The sequence below is a fragment of the Oncorhynchus mykiss genome, chromosome 23, assembly GCF_057628025.1.
Source record: "Oncorhynchus mykiss isolate SJ-2025 chromosome 23, ASM5762802v1, whole genome shotgun sequence".
Taxonomy (NCBI): Eukaryota; Metazoa; Chordata; class Actinopteri; order Salmoniformes; family Salmonidae; genus Oncorhynchus; species Oncorhynchus mykiss.
The window spans coordinates 50,857,029-50,878,971 of NC_143044.1; the positions used below are offsets into that span (position 1 = coordinate 50,857,029).

The following is a 21,943-nucleotide window of genomic DNA, read 5'->3' on the forward strand; positions in this document are numbered from 1 at the left end:
AACTTTCCCAAAGTTCCCTGGCTTTTCAGAGATTCCAGTTGGAGGATTCCCTCTTGATTAAGGGAACCTCCAACTAGAATATCTGAAAAGCCAGGGAAACTTTCTAGAACTTTGGAACCCATGCATGCATGCTCTTACCCGATGTAGCTCAACACCAAAGTAGCGGACCAGGTTGGGGTGTTTGATGCCCTCAAAGATCTTCAGCTCATCTGCTGTCTCCTTTATCGTCTTATGGTCGTTCGGCTGGAACCGGATCTGATTTGGAAAGTAAACTTTTATTGGACAAACGCTTTTTAAAACGCATGGGAAAATAGTACTGTTGATAGGAATGGATGTTAACTGGCAGTGAATTAAAATGATCATAAACATATTTTTCAATTCAGGGCAACATTCTGCTCCCGTGCTACATTGTTGTAGCAACACTTTGGCTACAAAATCCTATCAGGCCATGGCTACCTACCTCCTTCATAGCCATGAGTTCTCCAGTGTCCACGTTGATGCAGGTGTACACCTTGCCATACTGTCCCTCACCTGTAGCGGGAGACGGATGAAACACCATGGGCATGATAAATGAGACAACAATACTAAAGGACAAACTCCAGGGAAAATCTAAAATGGCAACCTATTCCCTTTACTGTGGGCTCTGGAGGAAAGCCCTGTATATAGAGGATAGGGTATCATTTAGGGGGGACACAAGTTCAGTCGAGGCTCTGACCAAAAGTAGTGCACTATAAAGGGAATAGGGTGTACAGTACATACCTATCTTGTTGCCCCTCTGCCACTTGAAGGTGACCTTGCGGAGGCCAACGTTCATGACATTGTCGTAGGATTTGGGGGTGTCGCACACCTGGCCAATGATGTTCCTTTGCTTCATGACTGCGTAGCGTTTGTCCTCGAAGGAGCGTATGGAGCGACGTACAGCTTCCATGGGGCTCTGTCTGGCTGCAGTGTCTGAGGAGAAAGAGGTGTAGAGGACAGACTCTCAGGAATGAAGAGGAATAGGAAACAGACCTGGGTACTTTCTCAGTTGTGTAAAGGTGAGAAATGGAAAGGCAAAGAACAGACGGACTCTACACATTACTCTGGAGCAGTTTAGAGATTAAGTGCCTTGCACAAGGGCACAACAGCCAGAGATGGCACCTAGGACTTGGACATGCAACCCCCCCGTTATTCTCACCTTTTGATTGGCTGATGAAGGTGCGGAGCTCCCAGCTTCTCCTAGCTGTGCTGCTGGGTTCTCCTCCCTTAGGATAGGAGGGTTCTGATGAGAGAGAGAACACAGACAGGCAGTAAGATGGGAGCTATGTTAAGGTAGAAAAACACAGGTCAAGTGACTACTCCTACTTTGTATTTTATTTCATTCTTGTTCAAAGTCAAAAAGACAATTATGCAGAATGCATAGTTCCATTATGACAATATCGAACATCCCCAACAGGACAATGCAAACAATTAAAAGTGTCTAATACCTTCCCTGTTCTCAGTGGGACTGGAGTGTCGGCTCAGGGACCTGAAATGCATCTCAGCCGCTACAGACCACAGCCTGTCGTTCTCCTGGAGGTTGGTCCCTCTGCACAGGGAGAGGCAGGTATCATACAATCAACTACAATCTACCCAAGTAGTCAGCCATCAGAGTAGTATACTACAAAGCAGGATCAATGAGTTAGCCAGGCAACTTTGATAAGCAACCAGAAATAACTAGATTTTCTGGTTCACTAAAAAAAAGCTAAACTTAGACAATGCGTTTGTACATTTAAAAAATAATTGAATATTTTGCCAAGTCAGCTGGCCAACTCATTGATCCTGCATTGTACTGTACAGCCCGGGTCCAGATCTGTTGCCAACTCCTATGGATATTGTGATGCCATAACAATGACTGTCGGAGACAGCACAAACATATCTGGGACCTATAGCCTGGGACCTATAGCCTGGGACCTATAGCCTGGGACCTATAGCCTGGGACCTATAGCCTGGGACCTATAGCCTGGGACCTATAGCCTGGGACCTATAGCCTGGGACCTATAGCCTGGGACCTGGGACCTATAGCCTGGGACCTATAGCCTGGGACCTATAGCCTGGGACCTATAGCCTGGGACCTATAGCCTGGGACCTATAGCCTGGGACCTATAGTCAACCAATATCAGTCAAGAGGCTTGAGATTGTCGAGATGGCGGAACATAACTCTCAACCCCACACCCATAGAAATAGAATGATTCTATGCCCATCCCACCAAAGTTCAAAGGTCAAACAGACAGCTCAGCACATGTTTTCATTTTAGAAGGACAGAAACCAAACAAGCCAAAGATTAAGAAGAGCTCCCCATCAGATGCTTAGAATAAAAGCAAGGCCACACTAATATGGATTAATAGCAGAGTAACTCTGGAATTGTGTATTCCCGCAGCATGATGAGGTAACATGTTGTGTTTACATTTCACGCCATGCACAACCACGTGTTGGAGAATGTGTGTTGTGGGACATTGGCCAGGTGGACAAAACAAAAGCATGGATTAAAGTCTCTCCATATCCATAGATGGCATTCAGTGTAAGGTAACACATTTGAGTGAACTATTCCTTTAAAAAGACGGTCCTTATAAAACTGTAGTTTTGATAGTGCTATAAAGTGGTATTTTTAAATGCACATTTCTGTTAGCGGCAACACATACAAAACGATTAGAGCTCTGGGCCAGTAACCGAAAGATCGCTGGTTCGAATACCCGAGCTGACAAGCTGAAAAATATGTCTGTGCACTACTGTGTACTACTATGGCTGACCTTGTAAAACACATTTCACTGCACGTGACAATACATATATGTTTTACATCTGGATAAGCATGCAGAACATGCTTCTCTCTGGGTCCACTCCAAACTGTGATAGTATGGCAGGGTAAACCACCGGGGGCATGTCAACTCACCTGGTCAAATAAGGGGAAATAAATATAGATTTATTCAATTATTAAACCTGAACCACTAGTTGACGAGTTCAGATGGGAGGGGTGGGATATCAGCCTGTGGCTGGGGTGCTCTGGGTTGACAGTACAACCCTGGTAGGTGGGGGGGGGGGGGGGGGGGGGGCTACCTGACGTCATTTGGGGTGGATCCAGGTGCTTTGGGTGGACCGTGTTCCCCGGGGGTGGGGCCCTGGGGGGCAGGGACTGTGCGGGGGCCTGTAGGTAGGCACAGCTGAGTCCGTAGGTCGCAAGGGAGACTCCTAGAGCTGGTGACAAAAACACACTGAGGAACTCTGGAGAGTGCCTTGGAGATACGGTGTGTGTATGTGCCCCAAGCACCCAAACAGTAACATCCTCTCAAAGGTGCCACCAGTTACACATGAGAGCATACACCCACACTCCATGTTAACTCATACAGAGTCACAAAAGCATTAATACAAGTTCAACCACCCAATTTAAAACCCATGAATTACTGCACAAGACCAGAGAACATGAGGAGAACATGCAGGAAAACACACATGATAAAAACACAGTATTCTAACAGGCCGCAAATGGTTCTTAGTGGCTCATGACTTTTGACCTACCTGAAGCCCTCTGCATTGGGGATGAACAGCTGGGGGTTGGGGGGGTCACTATGGCAACGAGGGACCTTGACCGGTCGAGGACTGTTCCTTGAGGCTGAGTGGAGAAGAGAGGAAGGGCCATCCTCAACAAGACCAAGATATAGGACTCCAGCCCTCCTATTTCTACACACAAGTTTCCTTAGGGCTAACAAGGGGGTTTTATCCAATGAGTGCATACATGTTCATCATGCGCATGTGATCCCTGAGGGACTTGAACCCATGACCTTGGCATTGCTGCTAGTGCCATGGTCTTGCCAACTGAGCCACACAGGCCCACATATTTGTGCAGATGAGGCGGGGTCTTACCTATGTACAGGCCACTGACTGGGCTGTGAGGCTTCCCGATCACATGACCAATGCACTCGTTCATCAGAGCTTGCAAATTCTGCAGAGGGAAGGATTTATATAATCACAATACCATCCTGCAAAATACCCAATCAATTAATCAATAACGTAGTAATTTAATAAATCAGTCAATGAAGTAGTATGTTTTTACTAGGAAGTCGTCCTCTGGTAAAGCAGAGATGAAGGCAGGTTCGATGGCTTGGAGGAAATCAAAGCCTTGAGTGGCCCAGCGGGGTCTGGTACCCCGGCCACTTTCACACTTAGTGAGGACATAGTTCATCCACTTCCTGGCGAAAGAGATGTAGCGCTCCCCGATCCGCTGACGGAACTCCCCCGACATCAGACGCACCACCTCCTTGTGGTACTACGGAGAACAAAAGGTACATTTTGAAGGTGCTCTTCACTGGAACAGTATAACCCCTACATCACAAGCAGAACCACAGCACTCTTCCTTGTGCTGCTACTGTGAGGAACTTAACGCTACCTCCACACAGGCAGCCTCAGATCAGCTCATGTCTGTGTAAACGCAGCCAATAGGAGGGTCAGGTGTACTCGTGTTTCTGTCTAACCAGTCTGACCCCTAAACCAAAGGAGGACCAAGCCAATCTTGCTATTATTGAAATGTCTTTATTTATGTGGCATGTTCAATAGAACCTATTGTTAAAAACAATGCCGTGTTTCCGTGTCAGCCTTCCTCAGAAAGAGAACAATTGTCCAACCAGACCCAAATAGATGTTGACAATTACCTTCCGCTAACAGCTCATCACTGTACTAACACAACCCTCCAATTACCTCCAGCTTACATCTCTACAGTTCATCACTGTACTAACACAACCCTCCAAGGCAATGAGCAGAACATTTTATGGTCCACACTAGGAGTACTGAGGAAATACTCAGGAAGTTTCTAAAGACCCTGACCTAAAGTAACCCACCCTCATGTTGCCGCTAGCAACCCCTGGCTGCATCATAACTCAAATCGGCAGTTAGCCCACTGCTACCCTCCACCACCCGAAGGCAAAGTTGTATCCCTGTATAATGGCTTCTCTGTAGTACTGAGGCAGTGTTCCAACTATAACACTGATCATTAGCCCTGCCCTGAGTACTGGGGTAGTGTTCCAACTATAACACTGACCATTAGCCCTGCCCTGAGTACTGGGGTAGTGTTCCAACTATAACACTGATCATTAGCCCTGCCCTGAGTACTGGGGTAGTGTTCCAACTATAACACTGACCATTAGCCCTGCCCTGAGTACTGAGGTAGTGTTCCAACTATAACACTGATCATTAGCCCTGCCCTGAGTACTGGGGTAGTGTTCCAACTATAACACTGATCATTAGCCCTGCCCTGAGTACTGAGGTAGTGTTCCAACTATAACACTGATCATTAGCCCTGCCCTGAGTACTGGGGTAGTGTTCCAACTATAACACTGATCATTAGCCCTGCCCTGAGTACTGGGGTAGTGTTCCAACTATAACACTGATCATTAGCCCTGCCCTGAGTACTGGGGTAGTGTTCCAACTATAACACTGACCATTAGCCCTGCCCTGAGTACTGGGGTAGTGTTCCAACTATAACACTGATCATTAGCCCTGCCCTGAGTACTGGGGTAGTGTTCCAACTATAACACTGATCATTAGCCCTGCCCTGAGTACTGGGGTAGTGTTCCAACTATAACACTGATCATTAGCCCTGCCCTGAGTACTGGGGTAGTGTTCCAACTATAACACTGATCATTAGCCCTGCCCTGAGTACTGGGGTAGTGTTCCAACTATAACACTGATCATTAGCCCTGCCCTGAGTACTGGGGTAGTGTTCCAACTATAACACTGATCATTAGCCCTGCCCTGAGTACTGGGGTAGTGTTCCAACTATAACACTGATCATTAGCCCTGCCCTGAGTACTGAGGTAGTGTTCCAACTATAACACTGATCATTAGCCCTGCCCTGAGTACTGGGGTAGTGTTCCAACTATAACACTGATCATTAGCCCTGCCCTGAGTACTGGGGTAGTGTTCCAACTATAACACTGATCATTAGCCCTGCCCTGAGTACTGGGGTAGTGTTCCAACTATAACACTGACCATTAGTCCACCCTGCCCCCCATACCATGCAGCCAAATGACCCCCGACTCCAGCAGTGACCCTTGGCCTCTAACCTCAAAAGCAAAGTTGAGCCAGAGCACCCTCTGTACTAGTTAGCATCATTATCATCAGTGTTGTGTTCGAGATCACCTGTAGCGAGCGATTCAAGACCAAGACCGGAGCGAGTCAGAGTCAAGACCGGAATGTGGAAGGGGGGGATGATACAGAGTCAAGACCGGGAGGGGGACAAGGGGTCCGAGACCAGAAAAATGTGAGTCCATTTCAAGACCATGATTGTAACTTTGCCAAATCACCACCATGAGAGATCAAAATGTCCAGTATATCTGTGTTAATATTTCAGAATCTTTACACATTCAAAATAGTGAACAAATGCATGCTGAGGTAAAATAGAGCCACTCTACACACTATTACTAACCCAAACACAGTGAGGATCAATGGGCCTTTGACACAATCAGAAAAGGGCTAAGGATTTATAAAATACTGATTATAATATCCTAATAATGATTATTATTATTTTCAATGACGTTCTGATTTAATTTTTTTCTCAACCATCTTACACACAATACCCTGTAATGAGAAAGTGAAAGCATGTTTTTACAATTTTTCCAAATGTATTGAAAATGAAATATCTCATTTACATAAGCATTCACAGCCCTAAGTCAATACTTTGTAGATGCATCTATTGCTGTGAGTCTTTCTGGGTAATTTTCTAAGAGCTTTCTACACCCGAATTGTGCAACATTTGCCATTATTCTTTAAAAATATTTTTCAAATCGCTGCCAAATTGGTTGTTGATCATTGCTATACAAACATTTTCAGGTCTTGCCATACATTTCAAGCCAATTTAACTCAAAACTAACTCAGCCACTCAGGAACATTCACTGATCTCTTGGTAAGCTACTCCAGTGTAGATTTAGCCTTGCGTTTCAGGTTATTGTCCTGCTGAAAGGTGAATTCATCTCCCAGTGTCTAGTGGAAAGCAGACAACCAGGTTTCCTCTAGGATTTTGCCAGTGCTTAGCTCCATTCGGTTTCTTTTTTTATCCTGAAAAACTCACCAGTCCTTAAAGATTACAAGCATACTCATAACATGAAGCAGCCACCACTATAGAATGGCGCCAGAGGAGATAGCTGCCGTTTTACAGGCTCCTAACCAATTGTGCTATTTTGTGTTTTTTCTCATTGTTGAACTTATTTTGTACATGTGGAAAAGAGCTTCTGGATATCAGAACAGCGATTACTGACCTCGAACTGGACAAAGATTTGATTATGCTTGACATTATGGAGAGTTGTACTCAGTGATGTGGCGGATTTTCCCCAAAGATAACACTTTGTATTCAGGACAAATTTGAATTTCTTTGCCACATTTCTGTCGAATTACTTAGGTGCCTTGTTGCAAACAGGATGCATGTTTTGGAATATTTTCATTCTGTACAGGCTTCCTTCTTTTCACTCTGTCATTTAAGTTGGTATTGTGGAGTAACTACAATGTTGTTGATCCATCCTCAGTTCTCATATCACAACCATTAAACTGTAACGGTTTTAACTTCTTGGTGACTGGGGGGCAGTATTGAGTAGCTTGGATGAATAAGGTGCCCAGAGTAAACTGCCTGCTACTCTGTCCCAGATGCTAATATATGCATATTATTAGTAGTATTGGATAGAAAACACTGACGTTTCTAAAACTGTTTGAATGGTGTCTGTGAGTATAACAGAACTCGTATGGAAGGCAAAAACCTGAGAAAAAACCCAACCAGGAAGTGGGAAATCTGAGGCTTGTAGTTTAACTCAGCCCCTACTGAAGATACAGTGGGATATTGGTTATCTTGCACTTCCCAAGGCTTCCACTAGATGTCAACAGTCTTTAGAATGTTGTTTCAGGCTTCTACTGTGAAGGGGGGCTGAATGAGAGGGGAATGAGTCAGAGGTCTGGCAGAGTGCCACGGGCTCGTGACGCGCAGTCATGAGAGTTAGCTCGCGTTCCATTGCTTTTCTACAGACAAAGTAATTCTCCGGTTGGAATATTATTGAAGATTTATGTTAAAAACATCCTAAAGATGGATTATATACATCGTTTGACATGTTTCTACGGACTGTAACGGAACCTTTTGACATTGTCTGCTCCTAGTGAACGCACTTCGTGACTTTGGATTTGTTTACAAAACACGCTAACAAAAGTAGCTATTTGGTCATAAATGGACATTATCGAACAAATCAAACATTTATTGTGGAACTGGGATTCCTGGGAGTGCATTCTGATGAAGATCAAAGGTAAGTGAATATTTAATGCTATTTCTGACTAATGTTGACTACACAACATGGCGGATATTTGGGCCGAGTATGGCTCCGAGCGCCATACTCAGATTATTGCATGGTGTGCTTTTTCCATAAAGTTTTTTTGAAATCTGACACAGCGGTTGCATTAAGGAGAAGTTTATCTAAAGTTCCATGTATAATAGTTGTATCTTTTATCAATGTTTATTATGAGTATTTCTGTGAATTGATGTGGCTCTCTGCAAAATCACTGCATGTTTTGGAACTACTGAACATAACACGCCAATGTAAAATGAGAGTTTTGGAAATAAATATGCACTTTATCGAACAAAACATGTTGTGTAACATGAAGTCCTATGAGTGTCATCTGATGAAGATCATCAAAGGTTAGTGATTAATTGTATCTATATTTCTGCTTTTTGTGACTCCACTCTTTGGCTGGAAAAATGGCTGTGTTTTTCTGTGACTTGGTGGTGACCTAACAATCGTTTGTGGAGCTTTCGCTGTAAAGCCTTTTTGAAATCAGACACTGTGGCTGGATTAACGAGAATTTTAATTTTAAAATTGTGTAAAATACTTGTATGCTTGAGGAATTTTAATTATGAGATTTTTGTTGTTTTGAATTTGGCGCCCTGCACTTTCACTGGCTGTTGGCGGGGTGGGACACTACCGTCCCCGACTATCCCAGAGAGGTTAAAGTCACCATTGAAATACCGGAGTAGTTTCGTTCCTCTCCGGCAACTGAGTTAGAAAGGACGCCTGTATCTTTGTAGTAACTGGGTGTATTGATACACCATCCAAAGTGTAATTAATAACTTCACCATGTTCAAAGGGATATTCAATGTCAGCTCTTTTTTTTCTCCCCATCTACCAATCGGTGCTTTGCGAGGCATTGAAAAACCTCCCTGGTCTTTGTTGTTGAATCTGTGTTTGAAATTCCATGCTCGACGGAGGTACCTTACAATTATCTGTATGTGCTGGGTACAGAGATGAGGTAGTCATTAAAATATGTTAAATATTATTGCACACAATGAGTGTGGTTGGTTTTCAACTGACTTGCAACTTATTATGGGACTTGTAAAGCAAATATTTACTCCTGAACTTATTTAGGCTTGACATAAAGGGGGTTGAATACTATTTGACAAGACATTTCAGCTTTTCATAAATTTGTATACATTTCTAAAAACATAATTCCACTTTGACATTATGGGGTATTGGGGGTATGGTGTGTAGGCCAGTGACAACAAAAAAAATCTCAATTGAATCCATTTTAAATTCAGGCTGTAACACAAAATGTGGAAAAAGTGTAGGGGTGTGAATACTTTCTGAAGGCACTGTATGTGGGTGGCGCAATTGTCCCAGCGTCGTCCGGGGGGGGCTTTACAAGTTGGTCGTCATTGTAAATAAGAATTGGTTTTCAACTGACTTGCCAAGTTAAATAAAGGTTCAATAAAATAAATGCATTTAAAGTGGAAAAAACTGCATTTTAGTAACATAAAATATTATTAAATCGGTTCATATACACCCGCAGGAAGAATGACACTTCAAACATTTTCTGACAAGTGACCCCTTAATGATTATTTTCATAGATTCTTAGTATACGTAATTCCAAAATATTCTAAGGCATTTGTGAAATGTTAATAGCAATATAGAGGGAAAGAGGCCGTTGCGTATGGACAATTAATAGAAAATTACGGAAATAAAACATCTGTCGAGTCCAGGACCAGAGTCTACACAGACCGGTGCTCTATAGCCAATCAGAGATAGTCGGCCTTCATACAAACAAGCCATTTGCCACACAGGCCTGCCATCATTCACTTTGAACTGGTCTGTGTGTTTACAGGCAGTTGGTTCTGCCATCATTCACTTTGAACTGGTCTGTGTGTTTACAGGCAGTTGGTTCTGCCATCATTCACTTTGAACTGGTCTGTGTGTTTACAGGCAGTTGGTTCTGCCATCATTCACTTTGAACTGGTCTGTGTGTTTACAGGCAGTTGGTTCTGCCATCATTCACTTTGAACTGGTCTGTGTGTTTACAGGCAGTTGGTTCTGCCATCATTCACTTTGAACTGGTCTGTGTGTTTACAGGCAGTTGGTTCTGCCATCATTCACTTTGAACTGGTCTGTGTGTTTACAGGCAGTTGCAACAGCGCAACTTTAGATCATTAAAACGCATTCGCCAAAAGCCACAAAATACACCTGAATGGATTTCTGAAAATATATAAACACCAAGGGAGTCTCTTACATTTGGGAACTTTACAGTCCTATTGATCAAACAACCATGAAAAGGTAGGTTCTCTCTCCCTCAGTTATACACAACAAGAGCAACAACTCCCGAGTGGCGCAGTGGTCTAAAGCACTACATCTCAGTGCTAGAGGCGTCACTACAGACCCTGGTTTGATTCCAGGCTGTATCACAACCGGCCGTGATTGGAAGTCCCATAGGGCGGTGCACAATTGGCCCAGCGTCATCCGGGTTAGGGTTTGGCTGGGGTAGGACGTCATTGGAAATAATTTGTTCTTAACCGACTTACCTAGTTAAATAAAGGTTACATTTAAGAAAATCTCAAATGCCAAAGCAAGATGAGCTAAAAATCTAACGAAGGAACATTAGATGAACTCTCAAACAGAGTTTCAGCTACTTGGCCGTCAAAATTGCATTGATAAACAATGGGGAATTGTAGCCTCCTTGTCCTTCTGCAGCTTGCCTGCCAATGCATGCTTGTTCCAACCAAGCACCCAAGCTAACTGGCTAAAGTTTGCTACTTCCAGACAAATGAGAGAACACCTCACTGCCAATTTTACTCGCCCTAGCAGAGCTGGTTAGTAGAGTGAATTTATAAGGCAAGAGATATGCTAGCTAGATAAAAGTTGTTCTTGCTAGCTAACCAAATGACACCTGCATCTCTAGCTGTGTATATTCACTGAAAAACAATGAGGGGGAAAAAGTCAGTTCCCCACCCACTCCTCCAATGTCATGACATCCTCCTAGTAGCTAGCTAGCTAACGTTAGGCTCCGTCTTTTCAGGTTGCTACGTAAATAGATACGCTAGCCTATAAGCCACGTTATGACTGACTTGTGATCATTGCCCTTCCTAGTTTGATTGTATTGACATTCCCAGCCTTAGTTACATTAGTCCGTTTTTGTCCAGAACATTGAGTCATTGAAACTGAAACAGTGCATCCCGAATGGAGGCAGCAAACAATGTACCAGGCCAGCTGTGATTTACAACCTGATACATTTATTGGTAGATACATAATATTGGTATCGGTGAATTATATTAATCATGCATTGAACTGCATCCATCTATTCTACCAACAATGCCTTCGTGTACGTCATGTAACGCAGAGTCAAATATAACCTATTTTAAAGTTGGTTTTGTAGCATAAACTGGGAATTTGATATTTTTGACTGATATGATGATTGCAGATATGAAACCTACAGCCAAAGTAGTTAAATGCTATCAGTTGCACTTTGAACTTTAGGTCACCGGTTACTTTGTTTGCTAAATGTGAAATGTTTATATCAATGGGAAGTAGTTGTAAATTTCGATTGGGAAATGCTTAATGGTTGTGTTTTTGTATTGTTATGGTTGAGACCTACTGACTCATTATGTCTGAGTTTAAGGACTACTTATCCTTTAACATCATGCTGTGTGTGACTGCTGTCTTTCCATCGTCCCTATGCAGTGGTGCTGGAGAAGTGGGTATACTTTAATTTGGCCAAAAGGTTCTCAAATGGCCCGTCCAGCGAAGGAAAGGCACCCTGTGTGAAAAATCATACGGTTTCCTATTTTTTTTCTTCTGAGTTCTCCTATACATTTTTCTGATTTCACAAAAAAAATGTGATGGTATAAGACCACAACAATGCTTAAACCACATCAATCTGATTGGGTGGGCCTGACAGGGCCTGGCTCCACAGTGGGTGGGCCTCAGTCCACCCATGTCTACGCCCCTAATGCAAACAGTGCATGATGACAATTGCGCATAACAAATAGCCTACTAACCAACACTTCAGACTAAACTTTTTCAATACCCGGTTTGCATACTAAACTTTTTCAATACCCGGTTTGCATACTAAACTTTTTCAATACCCGGTTTGCATACCCATTGGCTAACGATGCCAATATTCTGTGAGCTGCTCCATGCCAAAACCAGTGGACAGCTGCACACTCTTGCTGTCTGCAGATGATTTCCGCTGAAACTAGGCAGTGTGCATATTAATATATTTCACGTGCTTTGCAATTGTGTAGGCTACTTTGTGCATAATTTCTCTATTGTACTATATCATTAATAAGTCATACCTCCGCTACACTACTTTGATACACATCAGTAGGGATTAAGAAGTGGGTATAGGCAATGCCCATTGAAATAAGGTATATGGCTTATACCTGGCCTGCGTATACCCTCCACTACACCACTGGCCTGCATATACCCTCCACTACACCACTGGCCTGCGTATACCCTCCACTACACCACTGGCCTGCGTCTACCCTCCACTACACCACTGGCCTGCGTCTACCCTCCACTACACCACTGGCCTGCGTCTACCCTCCACTACACCACTGGCCTGCGTCTACCCTCCACTACACCACTGGCCTGCGTCTACCCTCCACTACACCACTGGCCTGCGTCTACCCTCCACTACACCACTGGCCTGCGTATACCCTCCACTACACCACTGGCCTGCGTATACCCTCCACTACACCACTGGCCTGCGTATACCCTCCACTACACCACTGGCCTGCGTATACCCTCCACTACACCACTGGCCTGCGTATACCCTCCATTACACCACTGGCCTGCGTATACCCTCCACTACACCACTGGCCTGCGTATACCCTCCACTACACCACTGGCCTGCGTATACCCTCCACTACACCACTGGCCTGCGTATACCCTCCACTACACCACTGGCCCTTTGTGTTTTACAAAAAGTGCACTAGTATTACTGTTGCTGTTCCTTTCAGAATCACCAACATGTTACACACTATAGGTTTGCCACTGCACAAACATGGTCTATAATGGCTTTAAAGGCTGTTAACATACTGTATTCATGTTTTAAGAATATGTGGCCTGGCGAAGCGGTTATGCGCTGACTGTATGGAAGCTGATAATTATGAGTTTTTTACTGCGCTGGTCTCCGGAAAAAATGATGAGTCCTCACTGTCCCGAGACAGAGTACAAATGTATCTGACAACGAGACAAGACCGAGACACTATGTGTCTGGAGACTGGACTGCTACAACACTACTTATCATAAACCCACCCTCATCAACACAACCGTTATAATATTCTGTATTATTATCTAACCTCGAAGGCAAAGTTGTATCCCTGTATCATGGCTTCTCTGTAGTACTGCTGTAGTGTGGCTGACTCCGACTCCTCCACCTCCACCTCAAACTCTGACGTGAACATGTACTCCACCCGGTCGATGGCTGTGTTGATCTTTATACACAGCTGTAAGGCTTCGTTCTGTGGGAGAAGAGAGAGAAAAGGGAGGGATGGAAAGAAAAAGAGAAATAATGAGTTGTAGAGGGAGTCAAAAACACTAACTAAAAGGAAAAATACATAACTTTATGAGGGCTGCTTCAACCAGACACACCACACAGGAAAAGTCTAATCGAGGAGAGAGAAAGCTAACAGATTTTGAAAACAATGTGATGTAGAATAAGACAACAGTTATGTGCATGACTGTTTTTCACAGCTCTCACTGCAGTATAAACATGACATTTGTGCAAAGTAATGTGTGAACTTACCCAATAGCATCTCAATAAACTTGGGCTTAATAGTGAATATTTATTTACAACAGGGAAATGAAAAGCAGTACATGATCAAGGTAAATAAATAGAGTGGATGGTACCTTGAGTTGCTCCAGGGAGCGGGCGATGAGGGGCTGGCTGGAAGTTTGTTCCCTGTGGAGGGTGAGCAGATCATCCATACTCTGCTGGAAGGCCTTACGCTGGGCCACCAGGTGGGCTGACTGCATCACTATCAGGAGCAGGTTCTCCACCTGATCAATATATTAAGAAAACAATCAATCCCTTTGGGCCACCAGGTGGGCCGGCTGCATCACTTTAGGCAAGTCAGTGTCGATCTCAAGTCTTTGAGGATGAGTGTGTAGTCTCAAGTCTAACAGAGTCAAGTCTCAATTCCTTGAGGACGAGTCATAGAACAGCCAAGTCTAACAGCAGAGTTTGAGTCAAGTCATCAGTCTCTCTTCTCTCTTCTGTCAGTGCAAAGCAGCTACATATTATGTTATACATAGGTTCCCATTGCAATCAGGCTTAATAATCTACTTCAGAATGGGAGATGGGATCACACACACACCTTGTCATGGCACACTGCAAATTGGTTAATAAACCCTGTTCCCAGAATTCCCACCAACCGACCTTCATGGCCCGTAGCGTGTCCACAGTCTCCATCTGAGGCACCAGTTTGACCAGCTCCCCGTCCCACTGCCACTGTACCGCAGCCTGGCCTGCCTCGCCAGGCGAGTCCCCTGCTCCGTGCTTGCTCATCAGCAGGTAGGCCTCGTCCTCTGCCATCATCTCATCAGGCTCTTTACTGCAGTCCTTACCAGCTGCAGCGTTAAGAAGTTGCAGGATGAGGGCCCGCTGGTTCATCAGTGAACAGGGGACAAACACCTCCAGCTCCTCCAGCCCTGGGATCTGGACCTGCAGACAATCAGGCAGACAAGTTAGCATTTTCATCCTTCAGAAAGGGAAGGGACATTCAGGAAGTACATCGAAATGTCATTTTCATTGAAAAAGCAATGATGAATATTGGAATTTCAGTTTAGTTCTGGAATGGAAACTTCATGAAATGGATTGACCGGAATGGAAACTTCATGAAATGGATTGACCCAGGCCCGCTGTAGAACAGAGTGAATAGCACGGAGGGTGAAAAGGAACAAAAGGGGTCATTTGAGGCACCTTGACATAGTTTCTCTCCATGAGGGCCTCCAGGAGGCATGGTACCCCGCTGGTAATGCTGAAGTCTGCAGCAATCTCCAGGTCCTGTAGTGGAGAGAGGGAGTCAGAGCACTCAAAATACACAATTATTTTATGTTCATACTTCCTAGATTTAACCTGGGAAGTCACATTGAGATAGCTATCCTTTTCCCCCCTCTTTTTTACAAGTGAGCCATAACCAAATACACAGCATACATTTACTTACATACACAATACATCTGTGCATTTGCCAAGTAAAAATATGCAGAAAGAAAATGGGGGAAAACAAAAACTGCTGTCTCTCTCACCTTACGGAGCATTTTGGCAAAGCCCAGAGCTTTGGACGCCCTCTCTCTAGCCTCATGGAACAGTTCCTTGAGTGACCGGCTCGTCTCAATTACCGACCGCCTAGTAGGACAACAAACCAGCTCAACATTAGCCTCTTAGGATAATAAAGTGAACTTGACTTTCTAACAGTGAGGAATTCACTTGGTCATATCTAATAGTGACGGGGGGGGGTAATCCATTGTTACATATAGCAATATTATAGCGATGCTTGGACTCCAAGTATCAATTTGTAAAAAATAAAAACAATATACAATATATTCACACATTCTTATTGGCTGGGCCTGGTTGCCAAGTGGGTGGGCCTATGCCCACCAAGGCCCACCCATGGCTGCACCCCTACCCAGTCACGTGAAATCCATAGAGTAGGGCCTGATTCAATTGATTTAAACTGACTCATTTCCTCATATGAACTATAACCCAGTTAAATCTTTGAAATGGTTGCATTTATATTTTTGTTCAGTACATATTTAAGTGATAATGCCCGAGAAGCCGGTGTTTGAAGGATTTAATAGGTGATAGGCTCGAGACAAAGTTGAGGAAAACCGTGCCAATGTATCCTCCAAACACACTGGCTTCCAGGGCATTATCACTTTTATACAACGGGTTACCAACATATTTCAATAATGATTGACATATTTTCATTAAAAACTTTATTTTGCTGACTTTATTCATACTATTTCATCCTTCCACAAGATATAGCCCTGACACAAATCTAGGGTTGCTACCCAAGCCGGCTGGTCGTTTGTTCTATAGGTTCGGTTGAACGACAGTCGTTCAGACTTTTTGTTCTGTATCTATGGACGCAAGCGACCCAGTTGTTCATTATTCTAAATGTTCCATTGCCATACTGGCTGGCAATGTTCTTATCCTTTGCTTGCTAACTAGCCAACTATGGCTAACTCACGGTTAGGTCAAACAGTGCAGCCAGAATAACAAATGTAACTGCATTTGCATAAGCTGTTTTCTAGTGACATTTATTTGGATACATCCATAACAATGAGCTAATGATGCACGATTTCACCTGGCATAGAACATGTGCTCTCTCGTCAGGACACTGTAGTTCAGAGGAGCTAGCCAACAGCACAGCTAACACAATCACCTCAAACTGGAGCTGGACACTGTTGTTCAGAGGAGCTAACCAACAACACAGCTAACACAATCACTTCAAACTGGAGCTGGACACTGTAGTTCAGAGGAGCTAGCCAACAACACAGCTAACACAATCACCTCAAACTGGAGCTGGACACTGTTGTTCATAGGAGCTAACCAACAACACAGCTAACACAATCACTTCAAACTGGAGCTGGACACTGTTGTTCAGAGGAACTAACCAACAACACAGCTAACACAATCACTTCAAACTGGAGCTGGAAATATTGCAAACTTGCTGCACTTAGTTCTGTTTGATCTGCTTTCTATTGATAGTTCTTTGTATATATATCCATAAAAACTATCCTGATACGTGATTTTGACTGTCTGAGAAAAGCTGCCTGCCTGTCTGTAGAGAGCTAAGTTTATAGAAATCTCTGTTGTTGAAAACTAAATGTTAGTCTAAAAGAAATGTGAGATACTGTCTGGATGCTTTTTATTGTGGAGATCAAGTTCATAAATTGCCTGGCAGGGCTTATGAGAAAGTGGATTGTGCAGTCAGATGGAACAGAGTAAATAGGCATTTTAACATCATAGATTTAGCCAGTGGAATAAACACCGGCTGGACACCACGGGAATGCTGGCCCATATTGACCCCAATGCTTCCCACAGTTGTGTCAAGTTGGCTGAATTTCCTTTGGGTGGTGACCATTCTTAATGCGCACAGGAAAACTGTTGAGCGAGAAAAACCCAGCAGCGTTGCAGTTCAAACCGGTGTGCCTGGAACCTACTACCATACCCACTAATATACCCACTACCACACCTACTACCAGACCCACTAATATACCCACTACCACACCTACTACCAGACCCACTAATATACCCACTACCACACCTACTACCAGACCCACTAATATACCCACTACCACACCTACTACCAGACCCTGTTCAAAGGCACCTACTACCAGACCCACTAATATACCCACTACCACACCTACTACCAGACCCTGTTCAAAGGCACCTACTACCAGACCCACTAATATACCCACTACCACACCTACTACCAGACCCTGTTCAAAGGCACCTACTACCAGACCCACTAATATACCCACTACCACACCTACTACCAGACCCTGTTCAAAGGCACCTACTACCAGACCCACTAATATACCCACTACCACACCTACTACCAGACCCTGTTCAAAGGCACCTACTACCAGACCCACTAATATACCCACTACCACACCTACTACCAGACCCTGTTCAAAGGCACCTACTACCAGACCCACTAATATACCCACTACCACACCTACTACCAGACCCTGTTCAAAGGCACCTACTACCAGACCCACTAATATACCCACTACCACACCTACTACCAGACCCTGTTCAAAGGCACCTACTACCAGACCCACTAATATACCCACTACCACACCTACTACCAGACCCACTAATATACCCACTACCACACCTACTACCAGACCCACTAATATACCCACTACCACACCTACTACCAGACCCACTAATATACCCACTACCACACCTACTACCAGACCCTGTTCAAAGGCACCTACTACCAGACCCACTAATATACCCACTACCACACCTACTACCAGACCCTGTTCAAAGGCACCTACTACCAGACCCACTAATATACCCACTACCACACCTACTACCAGACCCTGTTCAAAGGCACCTACTACCAGACCCACTAATATACCCACTACCACACCTACTACCAGACCCTGTTCAAAGGCACCTACTACCAGACCCACTAATATACCCACTACCACACCTACTACCAGACCCTGTTCAAAGGCACCTACTACCATACCCTGTTCAAAGGCACCTACTACCAGACCCACTAATATACCCACTACCACACCTACTACCAGACCCACTAATATACCCACTACCACACCTACTACCAGACCCTGTTCAAAGGCACCTACTACCAGACCCACTAATATACCCACTACCACACCTACTACCAGACCCACTAATATACCCACTACCACACCTACTACCAGACCCACTAATATACCCACTACCACACCTACTACCAGACCCACTAATATACCCACTACCACACCTACTACCAGACCCTGTTCAAAGGCACCTACTACCAGACCCACTAATATACCCACTACCACACCTACTACCAGACCCTGTTCAAAGGCACCTACTACCAGACCCACTAATATACCCACTACCACACCTACTACCAGACCCACTAATATACCCACTACCACACCTACTACCAGACCCACTAATATACCCACTACCACACCTACTACCAGACCCACTAATATACCCACTACCACACCTACTACCAGACCCACTAATATACCCACTACCACACCTACTACCAGACCCACTAATATACCCACTACCACACCTACTACCAGACCCACTAATATACCCACTACCACACCTACTACCAGACCCTGTTCAAAGGCACCTACTACCAGACCCACTAATATACCCACTACCACACCTACTACCAGACCCTGTTCAAAGGCACCTACTACCAGACCCACTACCACACCTACTACCAGACCCACTAATATACCCACTACCACACCTACTACCAGACCCACTAATATACCCACTACCACACCTACTACCAGACCCACTAATATACCCACTACCACACCTACTACCAGACCCTGTTCAAAGGCACCTACTACCAGACCCACTAATATACCCACTACCACACCTACTACCAGACCCTGTTCAAAGGCACCTACTACCAGACCCACTAATATACCCACTACCACACCTACTACCAGACCCACTAATATACCCACTACCACACCTACTACCAGACCCACTAATATACCCACTACCACACCTACTACCAGACCCACTAATATACCCACTACCACACCTACTACCAGACCCTGTTCAAAGGCACCTACTACCAGACCCACTAATATACCCACTACCACACCTACTACCAGACCCTGTTCAAAGGCACCTACTACCAGACCCACTAATATACCCACTACCACACCTACTACCAGACCCTGTTCAAAGGCACCTACTACCAGACCCACTAATATACCCACTACCACACCTACTACCAGACCCACTAATATACCCACTACCACACCTACTACCAGACCCTGTTCAAAGGCACCTACTACCAGACCCACTAATATACCCACTACCACACCTACTACCAGACCCTGTTCAAAGGCACCTACTACCAGACCCACTAATATACCCACTACCACACCTACTACCAGACCCTGTTCAAAGGCACCTACTACCAGACCCACTAATATACCCACTACCACACCTACTACCAGACCCTGTTCAAAGGCACCTACTACCAGACCCACTAATATACCCACTACCACACCTACTACCAGACCCTGTTCAAAGGCACCTACTACCAGACCCACTAATATACCCACTACCACACCTACTACCAGACCCTGTTCAAAGGCACCTACTACCAGACCCACTAATATACCCACTACCACACCTACTACCAGACCCTGTTCAAAGGCACCTACTACCAGACCCACTAATATACCCACTACCACACCTACTACCAGACCCTGTTCAAAGGCACCTACTACCAGACCCACTAATATACCCACTACCACACCTACTACCAGACCCACTAATATACCCACTACCACACCTACTACCAGACCCACTAATATACCCACTACCACACCTACTACCAGACCCACTAATATACCCACTACCACACCTACTACCAGACCCTGTTCAAAGGCACCTACTACCAGACCCACTAATATACCCACTACCACACCTACTACCAGACCCTGTTCAAAGGCACCTACTACCAGACCCACTAATATACCCACTACCACACCTACTACCAGACCCTGTTCAAAGGCACCTACTACCAGACCCACTAATATACCCACTACCACACCTACTACCAGACCCTGTTCAAAGGCACCTACTACCAGACCCACTAATATACCCACTACCACACCTACTACCAGACCCTGTTCAAAGGCACCTACTACCATACCCTGTTCAAAGGCACCTACTACCAGACCCACTAATATACCCACTACCACACCTACTACCAGACCCACTAATATACCCACTACCACACCTACTACCAGACCCTGTTCAAAGGCACCTACTACCAGACCCACTAATATACCCACTACCACACCTACTACCAGACCCACTAATATACCCACTACCACACCTACTACCAGACCCACTAATATACCCACTACCACACCTACTACCAGACCCACTAATATACCCACTACCACACCTACTACCAGACCCTGTTCAAAGGCACCTACTACCAGACCCACTAATATACCCACTACCACACCTACTACCAGACCCTGTTCAAAGGCACCTACTACCAGACCCACTAATATACCCACTACCACACCTACTACCAGACCCACTAATATACCCACTACCACACCTACTACCAGACCCACTAATATACCCACTACCACACCTACTACCAGACCCACTAATATACCCACTACCACACCTACTACCAGACCCACTAATATACCCACTACCACACCTACTACCAGACCCACTAATATACCCACTACCACACCTACTACCAGACCCACTAATATACCCACTACCACACCTACTACCAGACCCTGTTCAAAGGCACCTACTACCAGACCCACTAATATACCCACTACCACACCTACTACCAGACCCTGTTCAAAGGCACCTACTACCAGACCCACTAATATACCCACTACCACACCTACTACCAGACCCACTAATATACCCACTACCACACCTACTACCAGACCCACTAATATACCCACTACCACACCTACTACCAGACCCACTAATATACCCACTACCACACCTACTACCAGACCCTGTTCAAAGGCACCTACTACCAGACCCACTAATATACCCACTACCACACCTACTACCAGACCCTGTTCAAAGGCACCTACTACCAGACCCACTAATATACCCACTACCACACCTACTACCAGACCCACTAATATACCCACTACCACACCTACTACCAGACCCACTAATATACCCACTACCACACCTACTACCAGACCCACTAATATACCCACTACCACACCTACTACCAGACCCTGTTCAAAGGCACCTACTACCAGACCCACTAATATACCCACTACCACACCTACTACCAGACCCTGTTCAAAGGCACCTACTACCAGACCCACTAATATACCCACTACCACACCTACTACCAGACCCACTAATATACCCACTACCACACCTACTACCAGACCCTGTT

General features: G+C 44.8%; 1 protein-coding gene across 10 annotated transcripts in view; it reads right to left on the bottom strand.

The window, feature by feature from the left end:
* Window positions 1-21,943, bottom strand: part of LOC110503014 (mitogen-activated protein kinase kinase kinase 4) — a 75,503-nt gene that overhangs the window by 8,301 nt on the left and 45,259 nt on the right. For 6 of the 10 annotated variants that reach the window (XM_090217584.1, XM_090217585.1, XM_090217591.1 and 3 more), the window contains 14 exons: window positions 15,549-15,648; window positions 15,223-15,306; window positions 14,680-14,964; window positions 14,151-14,300; window positions 13,601-13,762; window positions 4,064-4,276; window positions 3,874-3,952; window positions 3,529-3,622; window positions 3,073-3,210; window positions 1,467-1,567; window positions 1,178-1,261; window positions 760-951; window positions 461-531; window positions 139-255 (listed from right to left, as the gene is read on the bottom strand). In XM_090217584.1, the coding sequence (XP_090073710.1) occupies window positions 139-255; window positions 461-531; window positions 760-951; window positions 1,178-1,261; window positions 1,467-1,567; window positions 3,073-3,210; window positions 3,529-3,622; window positions 3,874-3,952; window positions 4,064-4,276; window positions 13,601-13,762; window positions 14,151-14,300; window positions 14,680-14,964; window positions 15,223-15,306; window positions 15,549-15,648 (1,870 nt within the window). The remainder of the gene's footprint in view (window positions 1-138; window positions 256-460; window positions 532-759; window positions 952-1,177; window positions 1,262-1,466; window positions 1,568-3,072; window positions 3,211-3,528; window positions 3,623-3,873; window positions 3,953-4,063; window positions 4,277-13,600; window positions 13,763-14,150; window positions 14,301-14,679; window positions 14,965-15,222; window positions 15,307-15,548; window positions 15,649-21,943) is intronic. The other 4 variants (XM_090217586.1, XM_090217587.1, XM_090217593.1 and 1 more) reach the window with 1 other exon arrangement.